At 37.6% G+C, this 13,008-nt stretch overlaps 1 protein-coding gene across 1 annotated transcript; it reads left to right on the forward strand.

Moving 5' to 3' along the window:
- Positions 1-4,449: 4,449 nt before the first annotated feature.
- On the forward strand, positions 4,450-12,084 carry LOC135294308 (collagenase 3-like). The gene is made up of 10 exons (XM_064409419.1): positions 4,450-4,751; positions 4,852-5,093; positions 6,202-6,350; positions 6,452-6,577; positions 7,474-7,635; positions 8,213-8,330; positions 8,921-9,054; positions 9,395-9,554; positions 10,289-10,392; positions 10,931-12,084. Exons 1-10 carry the CDS (start codon positions 4,455-4,457, stop codon positions 11,029-11,031), a joined length of 1,593 nt encoding a protein of 530 aa, XP_064265489.1. The 5' UTR covers positions 4,450-4,454; the 3' UTR covers positions 11,032-12,084.
- The last annotated feature ends 924 nt before the right edge of the window (positions 12,085-13,008 follow it).

Genomic DNA, 13,008 nt, shown 5'->3' on the forward strand with positions numbered 1-13,008 from the left:
TGCATGGGATGGTCAGATATGGCACAGGACCAATGAGAGCTCTCTGTCCTTCGGGCAACATTAGAAATCCAATCTGTCTGTGGGCAGTTGAAATAATCCCAAGGTGCCTGCCTCAGTGTAACAAGCTAAACTGCTGTCTAGGGATTAGAGAATGCTTTCACTTCATTGATTATAATGAGACTTCAGACACAGCACCCAGGAGGGTGCCCAAATTTAGTCCTGCAGACAAAAGGACAGTTCATCTCTGGTGCCCTTAATCTCTGCTCCACAGAGTCTAGAGGGCCTCATTCAAATTAGACTCACTGCCTCTTGCGAACATATTTATTTCTTGCTTCTGGCACTGGACCATATTGAACATCTCTGAGCACCCCAATTACATGTTTTTCCCAGCAAATGATGCAGGGATGCTGCTGTTTAATACAAAAAGGAGTCAGGTTGCTGTAACATCCCCTGTCATCCCAGCTCAGTTGTTTTGGTCTCCCCTTCTTGCCACAGGTCCCAGAGATGGAGTCCCACCTGGAGAGGCAGAGCCAGAGTATTTCCATGTATTTGGAACTACTCTGAGATTCCATTTACCCCTCTGCACAATGGGCCTCAGAATAACATCATTTTCCCAGAGGAAGCTCATCCAAATGTGATGGCACAGCCCCAGGCACTGGAAATGTTTCACTTGAAATACAACTGCCTTGTGGTAAGAAACATTAACAAATGGGACCATTGACTTTTGTTTATTTTCCTTAAGTGAAGTGTCTGCTGTTTCAGGGTCGGTGATCATTCACCACATTCACTATATGCTGTTATTTTGGGCACCAAACACAGACTGTAAATCAAAACAGGACACCTTTCAATTATTTGTGTTAGCAAAAGGTATGTAGAAATCACATGGTTGGCTCAATCCTTGTTTTCAAATAAATAGTACCTAAATGCTGTTTTAAAGCACTTCATTTCTTCTTGACACGTCTTCCATCCCCCATTTTCCATTTTTCCTTGAAGGGGGAAGACCATCATGATTATTCCAGTTTCTGCTGTGCCTGTGTAAATTACCATCAGTCCAGCTAACTTTACCCATACCCGCAAGATGACAGAACTGCAGAAATTTTGCAGTGCTTGTTGAAATCTTACTATTCAGCAGTTTTGTGGGTTTCAGAGCTTTTAAAATAAAACTTTCCAGGCTTGCTTGGTTGCACTGGGGTCAGCACAAGGTCTATGAACCACTGCTGATGGGTTTTACCTTCATTTACACCTATCTTCATAGTTTTGAATTAATTTTCCAGCTCAGACAGTGACATAACCTGGTCTATAGATTTTACATCTTACAATGCCCAACACAGGCTGGCTTTGATGTTTTCATTTGTCAGTGCCAACTTTAAAAACTCCCTTTGTTTGAGGTTTACAGAGTCTCTCTACATAAAGGTAAGACTTTCAGAGGTCTCTACTTAGTTCCTAGCTCAGTCAAGACTTTATCTCCCCTTAAAAATACCATCATACACTGCATCTGTGACATTGTTTCAGAAAGAGGGAGAATAAAGCTAGTTTTCTTCAAGCCTTCTATTTGCTTGCTTTCATGGCCTTTTACCATTCTTTCTTCGCTTTGTCTACAGAAGACATAAATCCATGCCTCAGTTTGGACTTCTGGCCACTGATGTAGTATAAATAGCAATAAAAAGTGTAAGAAAACATATTGGATTCTATATTTTTACATCGCCAGGACTCCCAAAGGATTTAACTGAATGCTCTGAAAACACGATTCATCCATAATACACCCTCACATGGCTCATTGCACACAGTCTTTCAGAAACCAGGTTCAGGTTTAGTATTTTGATTTACTCCCTGGGACAAAACAGCTACAGACTTCCTGTTTTGTTTTGTTTTTTTTTCTTTCTGTATGTTTTTCTACTGGCATGCAGAATCTGTTCACTACAGTGGACTATCTTCACTTATTCATTTCATTTCATTGTTCTACTGTAGCAAAGATCCAGTTTTACTCATCTTTTCTTACACAAAGAGAAGTTGTTTTCAAAAAAGCTGCCTGTTCTATTTTTTTCCTGTAGTTACTTTGCCAAATTTTTAAAATATTCCTTGGAAATGCCTCAGGACAGCTCTCTGGAGGTACAAAAAACAAAGTTTTTGAAAGAGATTTCACAGTGAACTTCAAAGGACTTCAGAGCATTTGTGGAAAAAAAAATCACGAAAGTGGAAAATCGTTCTTCCCTGCCTAATATATCATTCTTTTCATGCAAGACAATTACAATTACAATTACAATTACTACTGCTTTGTTGATTTCAGCTTAAGCATTTTAAAGAACTGAGCTCCACATCACCTTGGAGCCCTTGGGTAGGCTAACAATGTTCTTTAATTTTACTCTTGAGCCAAGCTAAATATTTATTTTCAGTTCTACAATTATATCATTCAAATACTGTCTCTGAGTATTTGGTTTCACTTTTAATTGGCAGCAAGCTGACCTGTGTTTAAGGTAAACCTGAAACCACTGAGGAATAATTTGGGACCATCTTCTCCTCAAGTGTAATGGACTGATCACATTTTTGCAATAACAATTGGTTAAGAAATCTCTCCTGTTCCAGAAGCAAAGATTCCAGTGTCTGAGCTGAGAAAGAGTAGTTCTATAGGGACTTGAGACAGAATAAAAACCTTTTAACTACATCTTATAAGGGGCAGTGATACACAAATGACAGTATAAAACTGTGCTTCTTTATGTATAAGGAACCTAATTTCTGAGAATTTGGAATTCACTGGAATGTTATCTGTGGAGTTTTAAGCTATTCATTTCACTCATAGATTTCTGAGCTGTGTCTGGTAGTGCTGTGAACAGCAATAACATCCACAGCTTCATGGTCTCCAGGAAAGCATTCCTTACAGCCACCAAAAACAGGACAAGGCAGCACCACTGCTCCTAAGCTCCACACAAAGAAAGCAAAACACACTGTAAACTGCTTATTTGCCAATTGGGTACCCCAACATTAATAAAAGCAGTGCTACAACTATTAATACAGAAATGCTGGAGGGAAAGAAATGGGACACAGACATAACCTGGCATTCTGCACCAGCAAGGAGTGCAGTGCAGTGAGAGCATTGGCAGCATGGATTCAGTGCTTGTCCTGAAGCACTTCAGGTAATAGGTGGAAAAGGAAAGGTGGAAAGGTGGAATAACTAATTAACAGTCTTTATGTCCATTGCTTAGTAAAAATCTCAGTGCTGCTGACAGATAATGTAAAGGAGAATATACAAACTGCTTTAACAGATGTTGTCTGTTCCTAAGTGGTCTGACCATATTTAGCAGTGGCTGAGATGGGCAGAGGCAGAAACAGCCTACATAACAAATTCTTCTCAGCTTTATTTGCTTTTGCTGTTTGTCATCATAAAACACACAGCTATTATTGTTTGAGTAATAGAGCTTTTACACATTCAGCTTCACTGATTTTTGTCCTTTTCCTGTTTTGCCGACAAGGGAACATCCACATCAGGGTAGTGTATTCCAGGGTGTCTGTCCCAATGTCTAACAGAAAGCTGCCTGAGGTTTTCCATACAGGCAAAATAAATTATCCATGAAAGAACAAGGCAAATTCAGCAGAAACCACATCTCCCCTTGGACCTGTGCTTGTCAGCAGGTGATATGATACAAGGTATAGCAGGAGCTGAGATTGTGGTGATCCTGGGGAGATAGAAATAATCTTTATATTTGAAGTATAGTAATGCCCATCTCTGCCATAATGTCAGATTTATTCTACTATCCACCTCATAAGAAAAAAAATCACATATTTTTGTTATTGTAGACACACAGATCCATTGTCTACCTGTAGCTGGTACTGCCTCTCTCGAAGTATTAGCTCTCTCATTGATCTATGGTTGTCATCCTCTCATAAAGTAAATGAAATTCAGGGTTTTTGAAGATAAATTTTATTAATTAGTCACTCTACATAACCTGCTTTATTGTTAACAAAAAATGCTTTTAAATGTTCTTAACTATTTCCTGATATTTAGCATTTTTTGTTTTGAGTACATCAGGCAGTAAAGTATCCTGTAATATAAATAGGAATTCTCTTTAGGATCTCTGAAGTAAAATTTTTTGTTAATGTTATGGAGTTATAGCTTTTTACAGAAACAAAAAAAACAATATCATATTGTATATTCTATAATGTTATTTCACTAAGAATTGCCATTGAACTAGTGTAATTACTGAAAAGATGCAGTTTACTTTAAAATAATGCCCCTTGTTATGTATTTTTATTGTTTATTAAATGGCAAAAAAAAATTTTCTAACAAAGAAAAGTAAGTTATTGCAGCATTGTTGCCAGTTATTGCCTGTGGAAGTTACTGCAAAATAATCAACAAGTGTGGTTTGCTTATGCCCATTTCTTCCCGCAGCCTATGTCAATATTCAGAGACCTCATGTTTATACAAAGATACAGTTTCAGAGCCCTCAGCTGGAGAACGGATGCCTAAACCACAGTGTTGGGGAGGAGAAACAAACCAGCCATCTAAGCATGTTTACTTCCAGCAACAAGGAAGTTCGAACTTGTCCCTGAGTGGTGACTCACCGGCTTGGGACTATAAAAGTAAAGGTAGCTGCTCTCTAAAGCATCAGGGCTTCAGACTTCAGAAATCCAACATGATGCAATCAGGGCTTGCAGCTGTTTTCATTTTCTTGTTGGGTTTGTCATTATGCCTGACAATCCCTATTCCCCTTGAAGACAGCCATGAATTCACAGAAAAAGACCTTCAGTTTGCAGAGGTACAGTATAAAATAATTCATTTGCATGTTCCTATAACAGTAAGCTGTGCAGTTACAACTGTTTGGAAATTATGCTTATTACTCTTTTTCCCCTTCTTAGCGCTATCTCAGGACTCACTATGATCTCCATCCGAATCCTGCTGGCATAATGAAGAAGAGTGGAAACACAGTGGCAGCCAAACTTCGGGAAATGCAAGCTTTTTTTGGCTTGGAGGTGACAGGCAAGCTAGATGAAGAAACATATGAGCTGATGCAGAAACCAAGATGCGGTGTCCCAGATGTGGGGGAATATAACTTTTTCCCTAGAAAACTCAAATGGTCAAAAATGAATTTGACATACAGGTAAATGCCTGGTATTTTGAGTATTATTGCTGTTATTACTTTCTTTCCAGGTGCATTGTCCAATGGGTTGCTCAGTACATGAGGTTGATGTGGGAAGGGTGCATTTGAGTTTGACTAGATTAATGTTGCAGTTTAAAACCCTCACAGCCCCACTTTTAGAAAGGTGATCCCAGCTTACACTGCAGCCCAAAGAAGTAAACGTGAATTTTTCCCATTGCACTTTGTCATGGAAAAGGAAACCTGGTGTGCTGTAAGCCAGCAACTCCTCATCTGGCCTCCATGTAGACACTCAGGACGCATCCATGGTGCCAAATGAAAGAGGGGTAGGGGCTCAGGTCAGGCACTTCTCTGGGTCACTCCTTAGCTCTGTTTTGGACCTGGTGTAGTGTTTGCTTCTGTCCTGTCCTAGACAGAGAGGTGTAGATGCAAACCAGTCTGTGTAGTGTGACTGTGAGAGCAGGCTTTTCCGTATCACATCCCAGATGTGGATCTCTGTCTTTGTTCAGACAAATCCCTGTACCATGACCTCAGAAAAGTTGACCTTAGGAGGTGAAGGGCTGACAGTTCACAGGGTAGATCCTTCTCCTTTAATTCTGCAAGGTCATATATCTGGGGCTTTCAACAGCTATAGACTGAATTTATTTAGCAGATTCCAAATTTGAAATCACTAAAATCTCTTAGTTCCATAGCTAGCGTTAAATGTTACTTTAATATGGACAATTATAGCCTTAAAAAAAACCACTTGGTTAATGTTTTGCTGCTCCAGGAAGTGAGGATCTTGAGATTTTTTTATGTGTCATAAGAATTTTGAAGTTACTGATATTATTTTACTTAGTACTGAATATATCTGTCACTTCCTAAATCTTCTGGTGCATAGAAAAACAATTACAGAAAGCTGTTGGATAATTTCAGATATCTCTGAATTATTTTAGTGATAATATAAATGTTTAATTTTTTAATACTGTACGCAGCTACTAAGCTCCTTGTTATGTGATAAGATCATGTGACAAAAGCAAAAACTTTTAATGAGGTGTACAGTCAGATAAAAGTGCATTGCACATTTCTTCAATTCACACAATTTAACTGGAGATATTAATCTGTTTGACAGAATTATGAATTACACTTCAGATCTGAGACGTAATGAAGTAGAGAGAGCTTTCAAAAAGGCATTTAAAGTTTGGTCTGACGTGACACCACTGAACTTTACCAGAATACGCAGTGGTACAGCTGATATCATGATCTCCTTTGGCACTAAAGGTAACAGAGAACCAATTGTTTTCATTTTATAAGTAAACTGAATTCTTAGATATATATAAAATGGAATAATTAATTTAACTGTTTTGAATTTTGTTTTATAGAACATGGTGACTTCTATCCTTTTGATGGACCCTCTGGATTACTGGCACATGCTTTTCCCCCAGGCCCAGACTATGGAGGAGATGCTCATTTTGATGATGATGAAGTTTGGTCAGATGATTCTAAAGGTAACAGAAGTTCCTGAGATTATTTGAAAGGGTGATAGATGGAAAATTTATCCTTGTTTGATATCTGTAGGCAGTTTGTTTTGTCTGTTGACTTTTGTTCATCATTGTGTTCACTGTTCACACATAGAATGCTGAGTTTAACCTCCAGTCATAAATGGAGGTTTAACACATGCTTAGCATAAATTTAAAGATATAACATTCCTAAGTGAAGTTATTAAAAAAATTACATAAACAAAATGTTATCATTTTGGCATTTCACTAAGGGTAACTAGTTTTGATCACAGACTGATGCTTTACTGAATCCTAGAGCAAACACCTCAGCTGCACATTGTCTGCTTGCATTTAATTCGAAAATTCATCACCTTGCCTATTCAGGACAGAGTTTAATAGAACAAAACACTATTTTTTTCAGCACTGGATTAGGTCATGCTCCTGGCATTAACGCTAATTTTTGCCATAATGGACTCCCTACTGCAGATGAATTCCCAACAAAATGTTCTTAATTTGAGTAGGACCAAGACTTCACCCTAGAGTTTTCCTGTGTTGCTAAGAAATTTAAAGACATCTAAATCTCCCTACGTAGTAACACCATCATGTAAGAGTTAGGCTGAACACCAGCTATGAGACGCTAGGTCTCTTAGGCCCTTATTAATGCAAAGCCGTTCATAGTGCAAAAGTGACAAGCAATTGTATCTCGTGGAAGGTGTCCCTGCTCAAGGCGGGGGGTTTTGAACTAGGTGGTCTCTAAGATCCCAAACCCTTCTGTAACTTTATGAATTATGCAGAATTTTTCCATGTATTCAGTTGTCTCATTAATTGTCCCCTATGTTAAAGCACAATGTCAAATATGGTGATGCAAGAAGATATACATTTACTTCTGCTGTGCTTTGTTATAGGCTATAACTTGTTTCTTGTTGCTGCCCATGAATTTGGTCATTCACTGGGACTTGAACACTCTAGAGATCCTGGAGCTTTGATGTTCCCAATCTACACATACACTGGAAAAACTGGTTTTGTTCTTCCTGATGACGATGTGCAAGGGATCCAAGAGCTCTATGGTAAGTCTGTATAATGTATAATATTTATCTCCTGTATCATTATAGCCTGCTGCAGATGCACTGCTCAGTTACTCTGAACTGCAGATGTTCAATAACAACAATCATGATCAATTAAGAATGATTCACTGGAACAGGAGATGCTTTGATTTATTAGCTGAGAGGGGGAAAAAAACCAACTATTCTGCAGAGCACAGTTGGTCACTGACCAGTCTCCTTTAGGGGTAGGTGATAGGGCATGGAGTCCTTTTACTTTTTCACCTGCCTGAAAAGAGAAGTCTAAAGACAGAAATAGAACTATCCATGTTTCATTATGAAAAGCATAAAGTCTTTGGGGATCTTCAAAACTTGGGATAAAGAAAGCAAGTTCAATTAACACCTTTGCAGCACACTTGAACTGCAAAGTTCATGGATGTATTTGGCTAGAGGAAAGAGAGAATAGATTTTTCTGTAAAAATCTTTTACCCATTATGTTTGTATTCATCATGATCTTGGGAGATCTTCCATGTTCTGTTCAATATCATGATCAACAGACAGAAAATTAACACTGTCAAGCTTACATCATATGATATCATTGCAGGTGCTGGAGACAAAGATCCCAACCCAAAACATCCCAAAACACCAGAGAAATGTGATGTAGAATTATCACTTGATGCAATAACAGAACTTCGTGGAGAAATGCTGGTCTTCAAGGACAGGTAAAGACACTTCCATGTCAAGGGTACTGGATAAAGTTTGAGCAAGCAAAAGCACCATTTCATTTTTTACTAAAGATTTGGGTAAATGTACATTTAAAAGAGCACAAATCAATATAGGTGTCTCAAGAAATGGCATCATATATCTTTTTAGGCAGGATTCATAATGCAACTACAGACTTGACTGCCCAGCAACATAATGTGAAGATAATATGGCTGAAGACTGACACTTTTGTGCACATTTTTAAATTCATGGGATTTTCTTTTACACGCATAAATCTGCTAACTTTTACTTGGGTGAAGATGTGCTGCATTCAGGAGCTTCACATGGGACATCAGTGATTCTCTTATTCTAAATGAAAGAAGCTTAAAATTTGTTATTGTTTGAGGTGATCACTGTGTGAGTAACAAATAGTCTCCAGCTGATGGCTGTGAGGAAAGGAAAGGTCTAAGAGGGGCTCAGTCTATTCAATATTCTATGATATGATAACCATCAGTTCATCAGTAATTTATTTTAACTATAGGACATCAAAGATACTGCTATTTTACAGTATGACAAGAAACATAAAAACCATCTTCCTTTTCTGAACTAGGTTTTTCTGGCGACTGCACCCTCAGATGGTTGAGGCAGAACTGGTGTTACTTAAGTCCTTTTGGCCAGAGCTTCCAAATAAAATAGATGCAGCTTATGAAAATCCCGTCAAAGATCTTGTGTTCATGTTTAAAGGTGAGTTTTCAGTTTTCTTGTTGGCCGAAGAATACACATATTTAGTCAAGCTCAACAGGTGGTATAGAGGTAAACAACAGAAGAATAAAACATCCTGCCTTCCTCACTTGAAAAACAAGTTATTTTACCTCTATGTTCACATCTATAAAATTTTCAGTGAATTAGGAGATCTGCAATTTAGTTAGGATGCCCAGAATCATAGTACAAATAGTCTAATGCCTACTGAGTATGTGACCTAACAGTCTGTTTGTTGTATGAAAATAGGGATCACAGTTTCCTGAGTACTTACAAATGCTGAGTACTTACAAAAGACTCACTCATACTTCATTCATATTTTCAGGAAAGAAAGTCTGGGCACTGAATGGTTACGACATAGTTGAAGACTTCCCTAAAAAGATATATGAAATGGGATTCCCAAAAGAAATGAAAAGAATAGATGCAGCTGTCCACGTTAAGGACACTGGCAAGACTCTCTTTTTTACTGGGAATAAGTACTGGAGGTAAGCTGGAGACAGTTTCGGTGTCCATGTCATAACCTGTCCAGATGTATGGAAATATCAGGAGTTTGGTTCAAACCAGGCATTTGGCCAATCAGGTGTGTGGTTTCCATTGGTGCTACAGCTACAACATGTCGTAAAGGTGTATGCAAGGCTTTTCCAAAAAAATGGGCACAGATTTTAAAAGCTGCAGGAGTGTAAGGAAATGAGAACAAAGTGCTCTGATCTGGGAGAATGTCTAGTGTGGTCATGCCTGCTAGACAAATTCTCCGTCTTGCCTCCTTGAGTTTCTTGTGTGATGTGAAATGGTATCAGTGCTGTGAGCCAGAAATCTGTCCCCCCTAGGGTGTCTCTTTTTTTACTGTCCATGGGTGGGACTCGCAACCAGGTCTCATGCATAATTAAGACATTACCATCCCTTCCCACTATCATTGGGCCAAGCAACCTCAGGATAGGTTCGTAGTACCAATATATCCAGGTACAATGATCTCCATAAAACACACACTTTATTAATCAGTTCTGAAAATTTAGCTCCATTTCCTTTTTGTTTATTCCATTTCTGGTGGAGGTGTGCCCTGTTTATCACCCTGCATTTTACCATTGCACTAGACAGAAAGCACCCAAAGACTGCTGGCTTCCTTCGGGTGTGGGTAATTTCCAAACATATAAAGGGCACAGGCTAAACTCCCAGACTGTTTAAATCCCCTAATTTTTTTTTGCTTTTGTTTTCAATATAGTTATGATGAAGAGGCAGAGGTCATGGACACAGGCTATCCCAAGCTGATAGAGGAAGAATTCGCAGGAATTGGTGATAAAGTGGATGCAGTCTATGAAAGAAATGGTACGTAATCTGATAATGAAACTTTATTACAATTAATTGCCCTTGAAAGTTGAGATTTATGTCTTGTAGAAAATTGTGCATTTGTAATTTTAATTTCTTCACCTCAATACTTCTGTTCTTGACTGAATCAATTTTCTGATCTAAATTATGCTCTGACCAAAAAAGAGCTTCTTCCTTAGGGAACCTAAAGTGACATGTTTAATATAGAAGTATTGTAATGTAATAACTGGAGCCCATTCCAGCTTTTCAGGGAGTGTTTCTGAATCAGTGTCTTAATAATTAAAATGCCCTGTATCTTCTGGATCAAGTGATGCAAGAATTTTACACAAGATTAAATATCAGTCATTTTAAAACTCTGATCCAGTTCTTGCAAATGGGATGAGGATCTTTTAAAAATTTAGCTCAGCATTTTAAATATGAAAATGTTGCATTTGAGTTATTAAAAATGAAAACAATATAATTACTATTTTAAGGATAACTTTAATATGCCACCACATTTTCTTAGTGTTAATTCTTTCTAACTTTCTTTTTTCCTTAGGTTACCTTTACTTCTTCAATGGACCACTGCAGTTTGAATATAGCATCTGGAGTCAAAGAATTGTCCGTGTCCTGCATACTAACTCCCTGTTTTGGTGCTAATTACAGCTGAGTTCCATGTCATAGGCTGTAGAGCAGCTTGTAGCACATGGGAACTTAATAAAGTGGGCATTTAGGTTTATCAAAGGACAGCAAGGTTCTATGAACAAGTACTAGGCTACCTACCACCAAATGTAAATTGTATATATGGACTTATACAGCTGCATGTCAGTCTGGAATTGATTTAACTTAATAGGAAAGGAGAAAATAAATCGTTAGCATTTCAAGGTGCATTACACCATTTAAAGTTTGTCTAGTATTGGAGTGATGCTGGATACATCACACACTTTCATGAACACTACTAATTCCCAGTATTCTGAGCACATCTAGCACCTTTCAAGGATTTCCTAGCATGTCCCAAGAGATAGACTTGGTAACCCTGGAGCTTTATATCTTTAAACTAATTCTTCTTCACTTTTTGAAATTCCTTTTAACATACTGGGAATTCAGATGTGTAGTGAATGAGCGAGGGCTGCATGGTAACTCCCTGAGCAAGTAACACCAAGCAGCAATGATGAAGTTTGGGAATTCAAAACGATTTGACTGTATTGAATGGGAATGTCTCGCTCAAAGCAGATGCCTATGTCATCTTTAGAACAAGGAGAAGGTACAGAAGCAGTGAGATGTCATTCCAAAGCAGACAGGAAAGCAGGAAAAAGGAAAAGTACTCCTTGAAGAAATTGTAGAATTTTATGATACTGGGAAAACAAGAAGGAAGCAGCCACAGGAGAATCGCACAAGTTGAAACCGTGCATGATGCTACATCTGGTATCACAGCCCAGGTGTTTTCAGCTGGTGTTGACTGAAGTGACATTTATAGAGGTTATGCCTGTGCCAGAAGAGAACCTGAACATCCAAAGCAGAATATTGAAAAGAGTATATTTTTTCATGTTGGCCACTCTTTTAATATCTATATTAATTGTTTCAGTATATTGTAATATTTTGTTTGTTTTGTTCTGTTTTTTTTTTTTTTTTTTTAATCAATGCAAATGATGTGGGACTGTGATTATTTTGATTTTAAAAAATAATATTAAATAAAATGGAGGAATAAACTGACATTGTGATATTACTTAATTTTTCTTATGCTCCCTGTCACAAAAGCAATACAGAGCTATTGGGCAAAAGAAATCAAAATCCCTAACCTGTGCATTTTATTAGTTAAGATTTTCATCTCTGTTTAAAAATAAAATTTATTTTTTGTCCCTTCAAGAAAAATAATTTTATGGAAAAGAAGAAAGAAGAGTGAAAAAGAGAAAGACCCCTCAGAACTGCAAAATAAGAGCTAAGTTGAGCTTTCTGTAATGATAAGCTAAGAGTTTATCATTACAGAAAGAATGAGAAATTTCTAAGAAATACTGGGAAAACAGTTACACCTTAGTTTGAATGTTAAATATTAGCAATTAATTAAAACTACATTGTCCTGATCTGTCTTCTCAAAAGCCTAAGTCAATCAATCAGCCAGGCCTGCCAAGCAAAGCCCACAAGAAATGATATCTTTAAATAAACATAAATGACCCGGCTTACCTAATGGTGGGCTAGGTGCGGTTATTTCTGTAGCTCACACAGCATAGATTGGTTGTGATAACTAACAGATTGAGAGCTCTCTTCTGAGCATAAGATTGTGAACTAGTGAATTCCAGACCTTATTATGCTTCAAAGAAATGCATGGAAAGAGAACTGGAAAAAACCTTTACAGAATGAAAAACTTAAAGTGGACTAAAATCAAAGTTCTGTTTTATGATAAAATATTGAGAAAAACCCTGGGGGAAAACTCAGTACAATTCTCTAAGCATAATAAACATAATATGGTTCAATTACATATAAAAAGGTTTGACAGAGTGTGCCTGAAAAAAATAATGTTTTATATTGGGCTGAAGTTTCACTTAGTTATTTTGGCAGTGAAATAAGGCTCTGGACATAGTCCTCATTTTTCTCAGTAAAAAGACTTGGTGAAAAATTGTATCAAAATAATAATGAATC

This window comes from Passer domesticus, chromosome 2, assembly GCF_036417665.1.
Source record: "Passer domesticus isolate bPasDom1 chromosome 2, bPasDom1.hap1, whole genome shotgun sequence".
NCBI lineage: Eukaryota > Metazoa > Chordata > Aves > Passeriformes > Passeridae > Passer > Passer domesticus.